This window comes from Agelaius tricolor, unplaced genomic scaffold (assembly GCF_023055355.1).
Source record: "Agelaius tricolor isolate 1412-34295 unplaced genomic scaffold, bAgeTri1.0.p SCAF_37, whole genome shotgun sequence".
NCBI classification, from domain to species: domain Eukaryota; kingdom Metazoa; phylum Chordata; class Aves; order Passeriformes; family Icteridae; genus Agelaius; species Agelaius tricolor.
Window position 1 is genome coordinate 3,175,256 of NW_027269297.1, and position 20,847 is coordinate 3,196,102.

Below are 20,847 nucleotides of genomic sequence, written 5' to 3' on the forward strand. Positions count from 1 at the left end.
ATTTCAGGGCTGAAATCCCCAAACCAGATGTGGGAAGTCCCCGTGGACGTCACAGTCCCAGTTTACTGGAGCCTGGATTCTCTGCTCTGCTTTGCCTTCACGCTGCATTTTCATTCTAAGATTTTATTAACACTGCTAAGCTGATTTTAATTACTGTTATTATTCAGCTGTACTAGGAGGCTCTTTTATATTCCTATTGTATTCTCAACAATGCCTTTCCAGAGTATTTTTAACATTCCCTGATTCAGCTCTTTTGCATGCACTTCCCTGTTCCACAAAGCCTTCTGACTTGTGTGTTATTGGGCTGAAAAATGTGCATTTTCCAGCAGTTTCACTTGACATTGGTGTGGCATTTATTCAGCCCTGGCAACATAGAAATGGAAGAGCCAGGAATTCCCACAGGGATGGGAACTGGAGCAGAGGTTTACTGTACATTTTATAATTTCTCCATCCCAAGTTTCTCACAAGTTCAGCTGGTGATGGGCAGAGCAGGCCCCAGAGTGACACAGAGCCACCCTCAACCCTGCAGGGGAATTCTCATCTCTGTTTTAGTGATGGAGATCAGGATTAAGAGACCAAAAATCACCAAGAGCCTTAAAAGCAAGACAGGATGAGAAAGGGAGAAGCCCAGAGAACCCTGCTCCAGCCACTGGGCAAGGCAGGAATTAATCTGAGTTAGAGGCTGCACAGAAGCTGTAAACTAATGAGAAGACAAATTCTCAATGGAAAAGAAAGGGAATTCTTCATTTTCTGATTTCTCCAGAAGCACAGAATGAAGGGTGGCTGCCCGAGTTGCTGCCAAACAGTCACAGTGAATAAAAGTCTGACAACACAAGTGGCCCTCAATTGTCACCCAGTGCAGTGCTACAAGAAATAATGGGTTTAAAGCACCACATAAAGTGCTGATATTTCTATTTTACATTTCAGTTGTAAAGAGCAAAGATTAAACTCATCTGTCTAAAATGGCACCCAGGAATCCATTTGAGAAACCAGCACTTCTTTTCCTCCCCATCATTGTTTTAAAAGGCCTTTTCACTTGGCTCAGATGTTGAAAAGCAAGCAAGGAGGGAATTAACCCCCATTTTCTTGGTGCTGCATGAAAGAATTGACTGTGGTTATGTCAATATATAAATATCAGCTCCTCCATAAAGCAGAAAGGTTATTGGTAATCGTTGCAGTCTGATAAAAATGCTATTTTCTGTTAAATTGATGTGTCTGGGTCCTGGTTAAAGTTGCTCACGCCTTGCAATAAAGAGCAATGTTCAGTTCCAGTGGTTATAAATCAATGTTAATATGGGCTGGGGGGAGCTTCATACAAGTGATCTTTGTAGCTCATAAAATGCCACTTGGGTGGGTTTTATCAGCACAGAAAGAAAGGCTGATAAACCAGCTGGGGCAGGGAGTAAATAAGACAGAAATTACTCATGGAAGGGAACAGTTCCTCCCTGTGCAGGCTTTGGGCACTCCATCACTGTGGGTGCAACAGCCTGACCAAAAAGTGAGAAAGCAAAGCTCATTTTCTCTCTTTCTGACCAAGCTGTTGCATCCACAGATTACTTTTTATATTATCCTGTATTAGGACAATTGCTTTGATCTCAGCAATAAAGCTGGCTCAGCTCTTTAGTTTTGCTTAAACCAAACCAAGATATTTTTGCAATAACTTTGGTGCGAACACTCAGAAATAATTCCAACAAAACCAATGAGTGCTGGCCAGGCCCTCCCAGGCTTGGCCACACCAAGGACTCATTCTGGAGCCCATCACTGTCACTGGCTGGAGTCTGTGTACAAATCACAAACAGGGCAGGACTGCTGGGAACGTGCCTTGAGCTGGTTTATTTTCCAGCATCACTCTCATTCCATGGTTATGACAATGGGAAGATGCCACCAGCTCACATCCCAGGCAGCAAAGAACTTCATGTTACAACTTACTTTAAAAGTTTTTTCACCACAAAGCAAAAGCACATTGACAGTAGTTCCATCCAACCACTACCTTTGGTTAAACAATGTTTGCTTATTTCAAATACAATACCTGCTTGTGAGCCTTAAAACACAATGCAAAGAGCTCCATTATTAAGCTTCAAACTTCCTAATATCTTGCTAAATAAACTTTTCTGTAGTTTAGGGAGTTATTCTAGACAAGTGTTAATACACAGACCATTGTTCTATTTGCCCTTGCTTTTCTACATTTTACATAATTTTTCTGCTGACCTATCTCATGGCTACTGCTTAGCTCTAATCACAGTTCTGCTGCCTCTAGAGCCTGCCTTTTGCAGCTTTCCCAAAACCCTCTGATTTCGTGGATTCCCACACATCACCAGAGCTCCCTTGCCCCTTGCCACATCCAGGCCAGCCTGGGAGATGCCAGCCTTACCTGCTTTGAAGATCCACTCCAGGTAGCCGTTGAGCTCGCGCTCGATCTGCTGCTGCCTGCGGAGCTTCAGGAATGCCCGGCGGTTCTCCACCCGCTCCCGCTCCTTGGCAAATTCACTGTGGGCACACAAGAGAGGGAAAACCCATCACAGGCAGCCAGGGCAGGCACACAGCCCTCCCCCAGCCTTCCAGAGGAGCTCAGGGAGCCTGTGGAGTCCAGGATGGGAGGAGGGAGTAGAAAGCACAGCAAGGGACTCGTTGTTGTCCTGGTACCTTGTGCAGGCTGACCTAGAACAGAGGCTGGACAGAGCTAAAGAATAAAGAAGGGATTTGGGTTTAAATTTGGGGTTTTGGGGTATTAAAAGTCTCCATGGATCCAGCTTGGGCAGCACAAGAGCCCAGCCAGGGCTGCACCCAAGATGAACCAAAATGGCCCCAAAATGCACGGCCGGGCACGGGGTCTCTCCCTTGGATCAGTTCTGCTCCATTTGCATCTTGCAGTTCATTGTCCTATTCCAGCTTTAGCCCCTGCAGTCCCACCCTGCTTGTTTTTCTCTCTCCAGCCCACGGTGTTTGTGCTCTTGGGCTGAGATTTGGGTCATTTGTCCTTGGTGCCCAGCTGGAGCAGGAATTGTTTTGTGTCCCTGCTCTGTGCACAGAGCTCAGCATCCCCTGATGTGAAGCTCAGACCCACACACTAAAGCAGCACAGAATGTGAAAAATAGAAAAGCTAAACCTGAGGCATCAGTCCAACAAATTATTCCTCAGCTGCCTCTCTCATCCTGAAAAAGACCTGAAGAATTCCATGTGCACACACCACAGCCAGTCATGAAACACAAATTATCATCCTCAATGCTAAAAACCATCCTCCAGCTCTCTCCACAGCACAATCTCCTCTAGAAGCCAAGATTGTCACAGACATCAGAACTTTTCTAAAGGGATCTGCTCTTCCCTGTCAGTCTTTCTTCAAGCTTTCCCAGGCTTTGGTGATTGTGACAAGCACAGGTCAAATGAGAACTCAGTGGGGATGGGTTGAGGTGAAATCTCCCAGATGTCCTGGGCTGAGGATAAAAATGATCCTGCTGTTTGCTAAAATCCCATGGAAAGCAAGAGTCTGGATGTCATCACTGGAACAGGGCAGGCAGAAAGGAAAGGTCACCCAACCATCACAGAAATCACGTCCAGGTACATCCTGCTGGTCTAGCTTGAAATGAAGGTGAGAAAAAAATGCAGCCACCAGCCTGACAACCCACACTGGGGCTTTCCTCAAGGTAATTCCTGGCACCTCTGGAATGTTCTGATTTTCTGGACAAATAAAGGTGTCCAGCTGCCATTTATGGAGCTCTGACCAGCCCCTGCAATCCCTATTTAAGCTCATACTGGAGTGTCTCCCACAAGAGCTTTGTGTGGTTAAATGTGGGATCAAGAGGCTTCAGTCCCCCAGCACATCTTAACTCTTCTGGTCCTTCATAACCTCAGTTTACTAATAATTAATCAGCTAACTAATGATTTTTACTAAAATCCCACCCATACATGCTTATCAAAAGCCAACAAGGAACAGGAACTGCGAGAAGGGTGGAAGAATGGGGGGAAAAATTGGAAAAAGGATCTCCAACTGCCAGGGGCAGCTTTGCATTCCCAATCTGCAGCTGCTCCTTCAAAGGTGCCACTTGTGCTTTGTTTGGCAGGGATGTGACCCACGCAGAAAGGACTGAGGGGGGATTCAGCACTGATGGGAGAGCTGAGCTGGAATCTTCATTTTGAGCACATCCCAGGCTCCTGACTCCCCTCTCCTGTCCCCACCTGCCAGGACAGCCCCTGGCCCCATTCTTGGAGTCCAAACACAGCTCTGAGCCTGTTGTGTTGTGATTTCAGGGTTTACCCCAGAACCTCGGGTCCCTCAGGATAATTCCCTCCCAGGTGTGTCAGTCACCTCTCCTTTCCCCTCCCAGCACTGTCTGTCACTCCTGGCATTCCAGAAGGGCACTGAGTGATTGGCAGATCCAAAGGATGCCCTCTACCCCTGGGGGGCATTGGGCCATCCAGGTGTCCTTTGTCCCTTTGTCCCTCCCCTCCTGTCCCTGCTTGGTGCCTCCCTGCCCCTTCCCTGCCCTCTCCCCGGGGTTAAAGGAGCAGCAGCCACGGGCTCAGGGAGTTCTGTGGGAGCTGGTGCTGCATTCAGAGGCTGTGGGCCAGAATAAAGCTCTGGATCCAAACCCTCCATCAGAACCGACTCCTTTCCTTCACCATTGCCTTAAAGCTTCTCCACAGAGGGAAACCTGAGGAGCAGCCCCTGTTATGGGGGGAAGCTCCATCCCAGCACCACCAGAGCTCCTGCAGGCCTGGACTTGTCTGCAGTGCCCAGCTGCAGCACCCAGCCAGGCAAAAGTGTCTGTGGGGTGAAACACCACACACCCAGGGAACCAAAAGTGTCTGTGGGGTGAAACACCACACACCCAGCAGCCAAAAGTGTCTGTGGGGTGAAACACCACACACCCAGGCAGCCAAAAGTGTCTCTAAGGGTGAAACACCACACACCCAGCCAGCCAAAATGTCTGTGGGGTGAAACACCACAGTGCTGCTGTTTGGTTCAGCACCAAGGCCCAGACAAGCTCAGGCACATCCCATCCTGCTGTATTGGTAATTATTCCAATATGACCAAGCAGCTCCTCCCTGGCACTCAGCACATCCCCGGGGTGATCCCACATCCTGCAGTGTCAGCTGTGTCACCCCTCCTCCCTTTTCATGCTCTCATTCCTGCTCCTTGCCCTGTTGCCTGGGGCCATGGAGCTTCCCTCAGTCTGGCTTTGTGTCTGGATGTTGAAAAATTGCAATGCAAGATGTTTTCTATTACCATCTTTGTCAAGTGGGCAGTTTGCCTGATCTCTCTCTTTGAGTGACCACATTCACACCTCCCTGGGAGGGGACATCTGCTGATAACAGCCATTGAATGTCCCTGCATGGCTGATAAGAACTACAGCATCCCATTGGGAGATGTGAGCCCAGGGGGAGGAGCCAAGCATTGCTACCCAGATATAATCCAGAGGTTTGGAGACACCAGCACGGCTTCTGCACTGGATTCCCCAGAGGAACAGCAGCTGCCTCCTCTTCCCCTGGATCTTCAGAGGCAGAATCCATCCTTCTCTACAGGATCCCTGCTCCAGCAGAACCAGCCCTGACACTGCAGGAGGGCTGAGCCACATTTCCAATGGGACTGTGCCAACACCCTGACCCACAGGGTGTCAGGCTGGGTTCTGACTCTGGCAGTGTTGTTCTAGTGCCCTGCATTGTTCATTTTATCCTTTTATTTTTTCTTCCCTATTAAAGAACTGTTATTTTCTGCTCCCATATTTTTGCCTGAGAGCCCCTTAATTTAAAATTTATAGCAATTGGGAGGGGTGGGGAGGGTTTACATTCTCCATTTCAGGGGAGGCTCCTGCCTTCCTTAGCAGACTCCTGTCTTTCCAAACCAAGACACTGGAGCCAGAGGAATGAGATCAGCACGAGGTGACAATGAGCATTTCATTTTCCAGGCGTGGCGTTGGGGGCTGGCGTCAGCACAGCTTCCCAAAGGAGGAGACAGCAGCAGTGGGAAGTTTCCTGGAGGACCCCCGTGGGCAGGAAGGACAGCAGATGAGCCATGGCACTGCTCCCTCACCCCTCAGGAGCAGCAAAGGGAGAGCTCTCCTTGCAGAGCTTTTCATCTTCTGCCAGGTCCTGTCTGGCCTGAGGACAGTAAAAGTTACCCAGGACTTGTCTCTTTTATCACAGCTTTCTATTGCAGAGTCACAAAACAGAAAAGACCCACATGGATCAGAGTCCAGAATCTCAAGTGGAAAGTCTGTACTTTAAAAGTGGAAGAAAATGAGGGAGAAACTGCTGGAAGTTGCAAACCTTCAGCAGTTTCTGTATAGGTAAACACAGATCTCCCAAGGTACCAGTGAGGGACATTGTGAGGTTAAAGCCACCTGTGCCCTCCTGCTCCCTGGAACTGGCAGCTTTGGCCACCACAGAATCCCAGAATTGTTTGGGTTGGAAGGGACCTCAAAGCCCATCCAGTGCCACCCCTGCCATGGCAGGGACACCTCCCACTGTCCCAGGTGCTCCCAGCCCTGTCCAGCCTGGCCTTGGGCACTGCCAGGGATCCAGGGGCAGCCCCAGCTGCTCTGGGCACCCTGTGCCAGGGCCTGCCCACCCTCACAGGGAACAATTCCTAATTCCCAATCTCCCATCTGACCCTGCAATCCGACAGTGGGAAGCCATTCCTTATTGTCCTGTCCCTCCATCCCTTATCCCCTGTCTCTCTCCATCTTCCCTGTCAGCCCCTCCAGGCCCTGCAAGGCCACACTGAGGTCCCCCCAAAGCTTCTCCTGTGCAGGTGAACAATCCCAGCTGTCCCAGCCTCTCCTCCCAGCAGAGCTGCTCCATCCCCTGATCCCCCTGGTGCCTCCTCTGGATCTCTGCAGCAGCTCCAGCTCCTGCCTGTGCTGGGCCAGGGCTGGGGCAGCTCTGCAGGTGGGGTCTCACCTGAGCACAGGGCACAGGGCACAATCCCCCCTGCCCTGCTGCCCACGCTGGGCTCAGCCCAGGGCAGGGGCTCAGGGCTGGGGCAGCTCCAGCTCTCAGCCCCAGCACCCCCAGCTCCCTCTCAGGGCTGCTCCAGCTGCTCATCCCAGCCTGGATTGGTCCTGGGGGTCCTCCTGACCCAGGGGCAGCTCCAGCACTGCTGGAACCTCCTGAGGTTCCTGTGGGCCACAGCCTTGTCCAGGCACTGCTGTAGAATTTGGGAGTGTAACATCCAGGAGAAGGCAATTCCTTGGGTCCCTGCCCATCAAATTCCTCCTGAATGCTCCAGAGCTGCTGCACAAGCAGGTTCAAGACTGGAGGGTCTTGATTTAGGATCTTCCTGGTGAGAGGAGCTCCACTTGTTCTTTCTCTTTTAAGGAGATGGCAGAGAGGTTTGGTGAAGCTGGGACTTGTTAAAAAGAGGGTTTTCAATGTGAAATGAAATAATAATTATGTGTGTCTCTTCCACTATGTCCATCACCATTCAAGAACTGAAATATTCCCCATTTGCTGCAACTAGAAAACTCCCAGAATTTCCCTTTGAGAGCTCTTCAAGAGATTTCAGAACACATTCAAAGAAAAGGGGGGAATGATATCAAAATGCCTTATTTCATCTAAAAATATTTCAACTGAAGTTTCCCTGCCAGCTCCAAATGAAAACACAAAGAGCCCCATGGGAAGGCTTGGGAGCAGTAAATAGGTTTCCTCTTTTATTCAGCATAATTCCCATTTATGCCATTGACTTGCAAAAATCTCTCAAATCACCAGAAAGGAAAAACCTGAGCAGGAATTTGCTGCTTCCTGCCCAGTTTTACCTCCAGGATTTTTTTCAGAGCTGGTTTTCCACCCTTTGGCCAGTTCTGGAATGTGTAATGATGTTTTTCTGTGAGGGTGGAGAGGTCTTGGCACAGAGCAGCTGTGGCTGCCCTGGATCCCTGGCAGTGCCAAGGCCAGGATGGGCTGGGAGCAGCCTGGGATGGTGGAAGGTGCCCCTGCCCAGGTTGTAGCTGATTGCACAGAGAAAGCAGGAACAAGCAGGATTCCAAGGCAGTGCATCCATCATGGAAACCACATCCAGTCAGGCTCCTTGTGTCACATTTTTCTCCTGGAGAGTGGCTGGTGCTTAGTGTCACCAGGAAATGGATGGTGGCTGCTTTCCACCTTGGTGGGTGGAGGAGGGAAATCAATCTCGCTGTGAAATATGCGCTGAGACAGCCACTCCAGGGCAATTCCAGAGCCCCCCGAGCCACACGAGAGACAGAGTCAGCTCCTCAATAACCACCAGGGTCAGTAAACTTAATAAACTAATGAAATTCTTGTAACTGCTTGATCCACGTTGGCCTTAAATTAAAAATCCTGTCACGCCAAAGAGGGATAAAAATCAACAACCCACAATCTTCATCCCCTGAGTGTGTGATTAACTGTCCTGTGTGACAGCAGAGAGCTGGGATGGAGCATCCTAAATTCTCCTCCTGCTCTGGCTTGCATGGCACACGCCCAGGGCAGCGGCAGTGCAAGACTGATGGCATCCTCAAACCTCTGCAATTCGGGTTTGCTGCTCAGAAATCAGCCAGAAACGCTTCCCACAGGCGGGGAAGAGGCAGAGAGAGATGAGACAGCACCGCTGTCATCCTTGTGCTAATAGTGTTGGTGATTAGCGACTTGTAATTACAGCACAGGTAATTAGCTCCTCATTGAGAAGGATCCCACGTTCAGATCTCAGGAAATCTCAGACTCTACACAGCAGAGCAGCCGCCATCCCCGGAGATGAAGTGCTGCTGAGAAAGCAGCAGATCTTGGAAGGACTCAGCCTGCCACTCCTGGAAAGAAGCTGAGAAGAACTTTTGGAATTTCAAGTCTTCAAATTAACATAAAAAAAAAAAAAAATCCAGTGAGTTTTAGGACTGGCTTGGTTTCCAGCCCAAGTACATCCAAGAATTGCATAAAGTTGGGCCTGGATGGCAAATGACACCTCAGGAGCCATGGGGACAGCCAGTCCTGCCTGGAAGTGGGAAATCCAAGACTCCTGGACAACTGACCAAAAGCAGAAGCCATTTATTGTTTACCTTACACACATTTTTGTAGATTCTACAAACTACCAAGTACACACTTCTTGACTGGTGCCTTTGTCCTGTTCACTCATTTTCTGCCTGCATTTCTCAGGGTATGTGATTGGTTACAGTCCAGGTGTCTCACAGCCCTCTGTTATCCAGTTCTTGCTGTCTTGGTAGTCAGTTTTTCAGCCTCTTCTTTCTTAATTCAGCACAATTAATGTTCCAGTAGCCTTGATGAATTCCTGAGGCTTTGATAACAAACTCAGAAGCAGGCTGGCTGCACACTATGGCCTAACCCTTGCAAATACACTGAAACACCTGGAGAAACAAGGATTGCTAAAGCAATGGATGGCAAATGGCACCTCAGGAGCCATGGGGACAGCCAGGTCTGCCTGGAGGGACAAGGATTCCATAAGGGATTCCATAAAGCAGTGGATGGCAGGTGGCACCTCAGGAGCTGTCACCATGATATTTTATGAAAAATTCCTTCACCAAGATTTTTCTCCTGAGAAGCTGAGAAGCCTCAGAAAAGAAATGCAAACAATAATTATCTGATTGCTTGGAATGTGGTTTAGAGGTTGCTTACCAACAGGTGCATCTTTGATTGTTCCATGTGAATTGTTTTTAATTAATGGCCAATCCCAGTCCAGCTGTGTTGGGACTCTCTGAGTCACAGGTTTTTATTATTCATTCTTGTCTAGCCTTCTGATGACTCTTTAATATAGTTTTAGTATATCATTATCATATCATATATCATATATCAACCTTCTGAGAACTGGGAGTCAATTCCCATCTTTCACCTCATCCTGGGGACCATCACAACACCACAACAATTGGTGACCACAAGGAGCCATGGGGACAGCCAGTCCTGCCTGGAATAACAAGGGTTGATAAAGCAATGGATGACAGTGACACCTCAGGGACAGCCAGTCCTGCCTGGAGGAATGCAGCCCTGGGCATCAGATCAGCGATCAGGCACCCCAAAGGCAACAACCTTTGGATTTTCTCCCTGAAACTCTTGAAGGAGAGGAGGAAAGGCAACCACAGCAGAGGCTGAAGGAGCCACAGCAGCAGCAGGAGGGAAGGGATGGGGGAAAGGAAGGAGGGATTGGCACACAAAGCTGGGAGGATGTTGGTGAGTTAGAAATACACTGTTAGAAGTTAGAAACTTGGCTTGGGGAAGAAGAATCTGAATAGAAAAGCAGTGCCATTTCCAGCTGCCTGGACATGGCCCAGAGCTAGGAAGATGCAAACCCAAGAGGACAAATCTTAGCTGGCCCTTTGCACCCACAAGGGCTGAAAACAGAATGACAGGAGAGCAGTAAAACCATGGATTTCTTCCCCATAGAATCAGTCCTTTACCACAGCAAGGATCAGGAAAAGTTCAGGATGAGCTGACTTTGATTATTCTCATCCACAGACAAAATCCTCAGAAATCTGCAGGCAAAACTAAAAATAATTTGATGCCTCTGACTTACTGCTCTGAAAACATGAATAGAGATGAACATGGTGTATTGTTAAATCACTGGTTTCAAATAGTTCTAAAAATCAGGACCAGGTCACCACTGAACACAGGCAAAGCATCTTGATTGGAAAGGCCCCATGAAACAAGAAGGAAAAGCATGGAAATGCACCTCATTTGGGCAAGGAAAAACCTGAGGGAGGTGAAAGGAAACCCACCCATGGGGCACAGGGAGAGCACACTGAAAACTGCTGGAATGAGAGGAAACCAAACAATGGATTCACCTGAAAAGCCAGAGTGTTTTTAGAATTCCTTTGTGCTGGTGACAGCACCTCTAAGATAAGTTTTACTGCAGTTTGCTGAAAAGTCTGAGTTTATTAAAGAAGGAAAGCCCAGCTCTGTGGCTCCTCAGCCACCCCAAGAAACACATTTTTGTTTCCATTTCACCTGGAGCTGCAGCCAGCCAGGATCCCCCTGGAAAAGGTCCAGACTGAGCCCAAAGAGCTGCTTAACCCATCCCAATGTCCAGTGCTGAGGAATAAGCACTGGATCCATCAATCCTGCACAGGGAGAGCTGCTCCTGCTCCCTCCTCATTGCTCTAAAGAGGGGAAATCTCATCTCTCCTCCAGCAGCTGATAAGGGATGGGAGTATCTCACAGAGAATCATCTCTGAGCACCCAGTCAGGCTTCAGAGTCACTTTAATCACTGCAACAAGAGCTTCAAATGCAGGCCAAAGATGGGAAATGTTCTGTATTTCTGGGGAGAGAAGGGAACAGCACAGAGGTGAAGCCTTCAATCCATCTTCCTCCCTCCTTTCCTTTGTCTGTCCATTCAGCTTGTGCCAATTTGATTTTGATTCCCCAAAATCTGATTTGAGAACTGCAAGTGCCACAGCTGGGCAAACCTGGCTGGAAGGAGGCACTGACAAAGGGAGAAAAAGGAGTTCAAAAGCCCCATTTATCTCCTCGCCTCAGCCTGCTGCAATTGCAGGATGAACCTCTGGTTCTGTTCAAGTTTCCACTCCCAGGACAAAGCAGAGGCCCCATGAAATTCAAATTTAGGTCTCCTCTGTATCATTTTTGTATTCCAGGCTTTGATTTCCATTGTGGCTCAAGAGAAGGGCAAATAAAGGAAGTGCAGCTCTCCTGGACTAACCAAAATCACAGAAGGAGCAAAGGACCCACATTCAGTAGGATCAGTCACTGCCCCCTCCAGCAAGAAACCAGGAAAGAAAAATTTCTCCCTCATTTCACGTTTGCAATGATGGCTTTGTTAAAAAGGGTGATGAGCAAAGAAAAAGGGAAAAAAGAATTCTGCTTTTTTTCTTCTCTTTCCCCTCCCTTTTAAGCACAGCCTTGGAACAGACTAAAAGCAAGGAGGAAGCCAGAATCTCATCTCTTTCCATGATGCAGCTCTTCTGCTGCAAATAATTAACACCAGGCAAAGTCAGATCACAGCAGGTACCAGGGCACTGGGAACAAATGAAGGATTGTCTCTGTAATGAGGGGAAGGAGGACACAAGAACACTTTGCCATTGTGACAAATTCATCAGCACCACTCTCCTCCAGCCTCTGCACATCTTGCAGGCAGAGGCTTTATGATCTCAATCTGGCAAAAGTCCTCAGGATGGGAAAACCTGTCATGAAATTCAGCAGGGCAGGCAGCTGGGGTCAGGGAGGTGGGGATGGGGCTGTGCTGCCTCCCGAGGAGCTGCTCCAACACCACAAAAACCTGGGTGACCCCGGGACAGCAGAGACACAGAGATCCCCCAGGGAGCCTGGAGCACAGCACGGGGAGGGTGTTTGGTGGGATCAAGCACCCAGGCTCCAGACTGCTCAGAAAAGGGTGAGAAAAAGAATTAAAGCCCTTTTTCCCTTGCCCCTTGTCCCCTCGAGGTGCCAGCACAGGTGGAGCTGTATCCCCTGCCAGGCTCTCACTTGCACAGAGCTGCTGCACCCATTCCAAACATCTCCCAGAGTCCCTGTGATCCCTCAGGATTTGAGCTTTTATATTTTCCATATACTTGTAATCCTGCAGCTCTTTAGTGTGTAACTCCAAACTCCACACACAGTGGGAGCTGCTGCTGCTTTCCCATTTGGGGCAGACACAACAATTCCTCTCCAGGCCTGGCAATCAAGGACCCCTCACTGCCTCAGGCCCCAGAGATGGGAACAAAAGGGAGTTTTGGGGGGAGCAAACCTGGGATAAATGACTTCATTAACTGAAGCTGTAATTGGCAGATTAACCCCCAATATGCAAATGGACCAAACTTATAAAAGTGTGAAACCTGTGACCCCCTCATCCATTTTGGGTGTAGTCCCTGGGGGGCTTTGCCTGCCTGAAATGTACCTGAAGGCCTTCAATAAATATACCTGCTTTTTATTGCCTTAATTTTTTTCTGGCCTCTGTTTTTAAGTAGCCTGAAAAAGGCATTACCTGCCCCAGGTGATCACACAAAACAGAGGTGTGGCACACCCAGGACAGAGCAGTTCTAAGGACAGCACATTGTCTCCAGCTCAGCCAGATGAGTAAACCCTGGCAGCAACCATCACTCTGCACTGCCTGGGCTGGAAATACCTCAGGCTTCACCATAAATATTTGAGGACATGACAAGCAGCATTTTTCACACTCCAGAGGCGCAGACTCCCAGGATCCCAATGCATCACTCTGGGAGCGTGGCCTCTCTGGCCAGAATTCCGGCTGTCTCACCACCCTCAGCGCTCCCCCTGCCTGGATCTGTGCCAAAAAGCACTTAGCCTTGAAATAAGTTCAATCATCTTCCTCCCAGCATCCCAGGATAATGTTTATCCTCTTTGCATTGTGTAATCCAAAGCATCAAAACAGTTCAGCAATGTATTGTGTGGCATCATGCAGCTCATTAGCAGGCAAAATTAATACCCGAGCTGTAGGAAACCCCATAATCCCAGCAGGCTGTGGGAAATGCTGGGAGCTGGCAGGGGAACAGCAGCAGGAGGAGAAAAACAGCATTGAAGGGGCTACTGAGGGAGGGAACACTGGGAAGACAAAGTTGGGATGGGATGGGGATGGGGTATATCAGGGCAGTGGGTCCCTGGCCAGGTAATAATTGACATAGATTTAATGCATTTCAGAAGGCTACTAATAATCTCTTTTAAGAAACCCATACTTTTATAACCTAGTTTGTTACAGGTGGACTTAATTGGTCCTTTACTTAAAACACCATCACCATTGGCCAATTAAGAAACCACCCTTGGGTAAACAAATCTCCATAACACATTCCACATGTGCACAACAACAGGTGCAGCAGGTTAAGATGAGAATTGTTTCTCATTCTTTTCTCTGATCTTCTCACAGCCTTCCCCAGAAAGGCCTGGGAAAGTTGTGTTTCTCTCTCTGTGGCCAGAGAGCTGCTGCCCCAGGGGATGGGATGGGGTTGAGGATGAGGTACCCAGCCCTTGGGGACACAGGATAATAAACCCAGAACTAAATCAGAAAAAGCTTCACTGTGGGGCAGCGCTTCTCAGGCACATGTGGGGTTTTTTCCCTCCTTGCTGCAAGCCATGGGCAGAGTTCAATAAAAAATTCATGGGAATCATCCCAGGGTGTTTTGTGGCCAGAAGGGAAGCTGTGACATCCTAAGCAGCAAATGAGCCTGTGTTTGAGGGATGCAGGAGGGCAGCTGGGGTCAGCACCTCCTGCCATGGTTTGCAGTCAGAACAATCTTGTGGTGCCACCAGAGGCAGCCAATCTTTTGTTGTTGTTGTTTTGGGGGGTTTTTGTTTGGTTTTTTTTCTGTTTTTTTTTTTTTTTTTGGTGGAAAAGTTGTATTCCCCTGTATTGCTCCCTAGATCACAAACAAAGAGTTTACAAATGATTTAATAAAATTAACCTCCCACTGCAGTCAGCACAGAAAGATGTTCCATGGGAAATACGTTATGGACACAAATTCCTAAATATTTTCACCACTGCAGTTGTTCCACTCTTAGAAAATGCCACCTCAATTTTTGGGAAGTAAGGTGCCCCAGCTTTTGAAACAGGGATAGCATCACCCAATGATGGCCTGGAGGGATGGGCAAGCAAAACTTGAAGCAGGTGTCAAATCTTCTAATTCCACCTAGTTTTCAATTATTTACTTTTATCATTTATATTTCCCCCTTTTTTGTGTGTGTCTGTGACTGGGGAGTCACCCCAGCACAATTCCCAGCACATGGATGGGCAGAACACAGCCATGCTCTGAATTCCAGAATTCCACAAGCAGAAGGAAATGAGCTCCTGGATGTTCTTGGGATCAAAAGGGAGAGGAATTTCTCCTCCTGCTCTCCTGGCCCTGTGCAGTCCTGAGCTCCCAAATCAGTTGTGACACTCAGCAAAAGCTCTGCAGAAGGAAATAATCTGTATTTTTCTGCTCTATTGGGTTCTGCAGGGCTGCTGAGTTTCCTTGGTTCACAGAACAACCAAGCACCAGGGAAGGAAAATAGAAAGGGGAGGAGTACAAAGTGAGGAACAGGGAGGAAAATCCCCCACAAGGGACACAAAACCACTGCTCCAGTGGATGCTGAGTCCTGCTGGAGAGCCCCAGATATTCCAGAAAAACCAACCAAACTCCCTGGATTTCAGGAGCTGCTTCAATCACAGCTCCCTTGACCACTGCACCACTCCAGGAACTCTCACTGCCCCTGAATACAACACAGAATTCCCTGTATTTCCTGTATTTCTGTGATACACTTCCTTTATTTTCCAGTGCTCTCCAGCCTGGCAAGGAGGAGCTGATCCCAGTTTCCCCAGTCAGAGCCCCACCTTTGGCACTGGGGTGAGCAGGTCCAGCCCAGCACCCACCAGGAATCAGCTGGGGCCCAAGACTGGGGCTCATTTCTATATTCTGTCTTTTCCAAACTTCCACATCTCCCATCACTTCCCTGCCTTTGCTGTGCTACAGAATCATGGAATCCTTCAGGTTGGAAAAGGCCTCTAAAATCAGCAAATCCAACCATCAGCCATGGCCTCAAGTGCCATTTCCACACATTTTTTGAACATTTCCAGGGATGCTGACACCCTGGGCAGCCCATTCCAATGCTCCCCAAGCCTTTCCATGAAAAAACTCTTCTTATATCCAACCTAAGCCTCCCCTGGCATAACTTGAGGCCATTTCCTCTGATCCTGTCTCATAATTCCAGAAGAATCAGCAGAGAGGGAAGGTTGTTTGCTCTTTATTTCAACACAGGTTTCATCTCTTGTTGCACATTTTGGGAGCAGGTGATTCTGGGCATCCCAACAGGGTCAGTTTTCCAAGATTTCCTCAAACAGGCAAACCCAGGAGCCAAACCCACTCATAACTGGTATCTGCTCAGTGTTGATATGGATTCACAAATAATTCCAGAAAAGCAGAAAATTCCATCAAGATTTATGGCAAAACTCTCACAATTTAAGAAGAAGCTGAATAATTTGTTGTCATTTTTGATTTAGGCAGGGTTGGACAGGCTTGGAGCAGGAACTGGAGCTGATGCTGTCCCTGGGATGTGGTGGCTTCAGGTCCTTGAGTGAAGCTCTGTCCTATGGAAGTTAACTTCTCCATGTCTTTCTCCATGCAGAAACCCAGGCAAACAATAACTCCAAATTAAATTTCTCTTTTTTTTTCCTTTTTTTTCCCCACGGTGCTGTCTGGGCTTTTGGCTGCAGAGCACATTGCCAACAGTCTCTGCTTTCTGACTGAAAAGGGTTTTCCTTTTTTCTGGTGTCTTCTATCACTCCTCCACTTGGATATAGAATCATGGAATGGTCTGGGTTTAAAAGGACTTTAAATCCCATCCTGTGCCACCCCTGCCATGGCAGGGACACCTCCCACTGTGCCAGGTGCTCCCAGCCCTGTCCAGCCTGGCCTTGGGCACTGCCCCAGCTGCTCTGGGCCTCCCCACCCTCACTGGGAAGGATTTTTATCCATTTTATATTTTTTTTTCCTTCCCTGCTCAGCAGCTCCGAGCCCACCAGGAGCCCTGTGCTCCACACCTGTGCTGTGATGTTTATTTCCTCAGCCTCTCCCCAGGAATTATTCCAGGCAAGGACGTCAAACCACTCTGTGAAACAGAAATGAAAGGCTCCCTTCTGTGAGGAAGATTTTCTCATCCTCACCACTAACAAAGGGAATCCTGCCCAGAGCTGTTTTTAGGAGGAGATACACATTTATATAATATTCATATTTTGCCCCAAGCAACAAGAGGCTTTCAGGAGAGTCAGACAGAGGTCTCCAGCTCCTGCTCACCAAACCCCTTTGATTCCAGCACAAAGGAGCAGGAGCCTGCAGGATTTTGGGCTGGTTTCAATCTCACTGTGGAACAAGGGAAATGAGGCACCTAATGAGCCACACTCAGCCCTGCTGGGGTAAGCCCTGAAAATCAGCCATCAGACAGAGCCTCTGATACACCAGGATGCCCTATAAATGGATTTGATCAATTATTAATGGATTTGGTCAGTTATTGATCAGTTACAAATGGATTTGGCCAGTTATTGATCAGTTACAAATGGATTTGGCCAGTTATTGATCAGTTATAAATGGATTTGACCAGTTATTGATCAGTTACAAATGGCTTTGATCAGCTACTGATTGTGATGATTATTCCTGCCCTGAAGGGTGTGACACAACCTCACCCACAGCCCTCTCCCCTCCTCAGACACCACTGCTCTGCAGCCCACAGCCTGTGCTTTGAGGAGGAAAATAGTAACAAAATAATACAAATCAGCATTGATATGTTCTTTGGAAAACACTTTCCTTTCTCCAGCCACTCAAAAAAAGAAGAGGAAAGGTGCAGCACTGAAGGGCTTTTACCACACATCAGCAACAACTCATTTTTATTTCCCCTGCTGCCAAGAGGCAGGAAAAAAAATCCAGATTTTAACACATTTCTATGATCTCAATCACCTGCATGATCTAAGAAGAAACTCAGTGCAGAATGAGGTGCCAAAGTCTGAGAGCTTTATAGTCCTGGAGTGTGTTAATTCCAGATCACATCTCCCCAGATGCTGGGAATGTTCCAGCTTCAGACTTGGCACCTTGATTCCTGCAAAGGCCCAAACCCAAACCTCAGTTGCAACAAAGTCCAAATTCCTGGCTGACCCCTGGTTTTGAACATCAAGGGACCAGCATGTCCCCAAAATCCAGATATTGGCTCAAGCAAGCAGAGATCAAACAAACAAAACAAGTCAACAAAAAAAACAGTGCAAGAAAACAAAAAAACAGCAAAAAAAAAAAAAAAATCCCAAACCTGAGATCTTTTAATTGCCTTGAGTTTGAGCTTCCCCTTTCCCCAGGCTGCATCAGTGGCATTATCCACATTTCCATGTCCCACTCCAGCATTTTATTGGCACCAGCAGGTTCCTGGTGGCATTTCAAGGCAGCACAGAAGTGTTGGCTGTACTGACCCAAATCAGTCTAATTCCACAAATGTGGGTTCAGAATCATCTCAGTGCAGGGTTTTCCACCAGCCTGTCCCCCCACCCTAGGGCTGTACAGAAATATTCCCCTGCAGGGAGAGGACAGGGTGGGATACGTGGGAAGGGGACACAGCAGGATGTGTCACCCATCTCTCTCAGTAATATCCCCCTAAAATCAACACTTCTTCCCTTTTAATACCCAGGTGGGGACAGCAATTCAGAGTGTCTTACCCTGATAGGACGCCCAGCACCAAGTTGAGCATGAAGAAAGAGCCAATGATGATGAGAGGGATGAAGTAAAGCCAATTCCAGGTGTTTCCTGCAGCGTCGTTCGTCTGGAAACAAAGGGAGAAGGGAGAGACAAACACAAGAGTTATTTCACTTGGAGAGAAAACACCACCCAGAACCTGCAGGGCAGAGGAGATTCCCCTTGGCATTCCACAGGAGTGCCCACCACTGATGTCCTGGTCAGTCCTGCTGTGTTCAGCAGCTGCAATTCCAGCCAAAGAACTGATTGTCCCAACATCCACACCATGGGTTTTCCTCAGCTCCAGTGGGGAGAGCCCTCTGCTGTCTCTGATGGGGGGATGGAGTTCACAGGTGACACCAGGCTGGGTGGGATGTGCATGTGCTGGAGGGCAGCAGGCCCTGCCCAGGGTCACACCATGGGGTCACACCATGGCCTGAGGGTCAGCAAGGGTCCTGTCCTTGGGTCACAGCTCCAGGCTGGGGCTGGAAAGCTGGGAAAGGCCTTGGGGTGCTGTAACAGTGGCTGGACATGAGCCCAGGTGGGCAAGAGGCCAATGGCACCTGGGTTGTCCCAGCCATGGTGTGTCCAGCAGGACCAGAGCAGTGACCACCCCGGTGCTGGGGAACCTCAAATCCTGTCTCCAGTCCTGGGCTCCTCAAGAAGGACCTTGAGGGGCTGGAGCTTGTCCAGGGAAGGGGCTGGAGCCCCAGGAGAGGCTGAGGGAGCTGGGCAGGGGCTCAGCCTGGAGCAAAGGAGGCTCAGGGGGCCCTTGTGGCTCTGCACAGCTCCTGACAGGAGGGCACAGCCAGGGGGGTCGGGCTGTGCTCCAGGGAACAGGGACAGGAGCAGAGGGAACAGCCTCAGGCTGGGCCAGGGGAGGTTTAGATTGGACATTAGGGAAAATTCCTTCATGGAAATGCTGCCCAGAGCAGTGGTGGAGTCCCATCCCTGAAGGGATTTAAAAGCAGTATAGGGGACATGGTGAGTTTAAAAGCAGTGCTGGGGGAATGATGACTTTAAAGGCCTTTTCCAACCTAAACAATTCCTCAGTCCAGGCTGACCCTGCTGCAGGACCAAGCCCATTTTTAGGTGGCCTAACCCTGTGCAGGCTCCCTGCTCCTCCCTCCCCAGCTCAGCTCTAACTCCTAGCTCCACATTTCCATCTGAATGGAGCCACTCCAGCAGGGAACCACAGCCTTCCCTAAAGCCAGGCTGCAGTTCAGCCCAGGATCTGCTCACACCCAGACAAGGAGTCTGCAAGAAACCCAGGATTTCTGGAATGCTGGAATTCCACATCTGCTCACTCAGCACCTCGGTCTCCTGCCAGCCAAACCCACCCTGAGAAGGCAGCAGTGGCAGATGAACAGGAGGGGAGGGTGGTGCAGTTTGTGACAAAGTTTCTGCATTCATCAGCCATGAGGGAGCTCTTTGGGGAAGTGCTGAACAGGAGAATGCCACATGGCCATTGACAGAATCCCAGTGCTGAGGAAAATGCAAATTCCTCTCTTGTGCGGGAAGAATGCAGCAATCTGAAGATCTGATGTTGGGTGGAAGGAAAAGGAGAAGGGGAGCAAAAAGGAAAGTAAAGACCTAAACACATTCTTCTCATCCTTCTCCCTCCTCCTACAGAGGGTAAAAAACACCAGGAACCCTGGGCTCACCTCCCTGCCCAAAGGCAGAGCCTACAGAGAAGAGCTCAAACACCACCTGGCAAAAACAGCATTAATTCTGATATTGGTGCTTTAACTTATTATCTTATATATATCTTATATCTTATCTTATTATGACTTATTATCTTTCTGATGCTTTCTGGTCACTCTTCCCAATCACATTCCCAAGAGTAATTTTGCTTGCAGGATTCACAGAAGGAAATGCTTTAAATTTGCTTTACCTCAGCCATGTATGTACCTGGTGCCACCTGAAAAGTCTCTGTGTAAGAAGTCACCCAATAAACAGGCAAAACCTACATCACAGCATTTCTGACAGGTGATAACATTTATTGCACTGACACAAGTAAATTCTTGCATTCTCCTTGTCCTTTTGCAGAGGGTAAAAAAACCCAGGAACCCTGAGCTCGGCTCCCTCCCCAAAAACTGCTTTCAAACACCAGCTGGCAAAGACTGTGTTCATTCTAATTGATATTGGTGCCTTTAACTTATTATCTATGCTGCTTTTGGCCAGTGTTCCCAATCATATTTTCAAGAATAATTTTGCTTGCAGGACTCAGAAAAGGAAGCACTTTCAATGTGTTTTACCTCAGCTGTGCATGTACCTGCTGCCACCTCAAAAGTCTCTGTATGAGAAGTCACCCAATGAAGAGCAAACCCCAAACTGTCAGAGTATTTCTCACAAGTGATTTATAACATTTATATATCAATGCAGGGAGCCCCCAGCCAGGGAATAATGTGCTCTGACTCCGTGATTCAGAAGGCTGAACAATTATTTATTAAGCTAGATTATATTACACTACATACTATACTCTACTCTATACTATACTACAAAACTACACTAAAGAAAAACCCATGACTCTTTCCACACAGTCACAACACAGCTTTGACCCAACTGCTCAATCAGTCCAAACAACCATCAGCAGAGTCCAATTAACAAACTCTCTTCACTAAACAATCTCCATAACACATTCCACATGTGTTAAACAACAGGAGCAGCAAACAGAGATAAGAATTGTTTTCTCTTCTGTCTCTGAGCTTTCTCACTGCCTTCCTCACTGCTGTTCACCCA

The 20,847-nt window shown here is 48.3% G+C and overlaps 1 protein-coding gene across 11 annotated transcripts in view; it reads right to left on the bottom strand.

The window, feature by feature from the left end:
• The window catches only part of CACNA1B (calcium voltage-gated channel subunit alpha1 B), a 334,736-nt gene that overhangs the window by 160,550 nt on the left and 153,339 nt on the right, over nt 1-20,847 (bottom strand). For all 11 annotated transcript variants that reach the window (XM_071453699.1, XM_071453697.1, XM_071453694.1 and 8 more), the window contains exons 7-8: nt 18,090-18,193; nt 2,372-2,487 (exon numbers count right to left, since the gene is read on the bottom strand). In XM_071453699.1, coding sequence (XP_071309800.1) covers nt 2,372-2,487; nt 18,090-18,193 — 220 coding nt within the window. The remainder of the gene's footprint in view (nt 1-2,371; nt 2,488-18,089; nt 18,194-20,847) is intronic.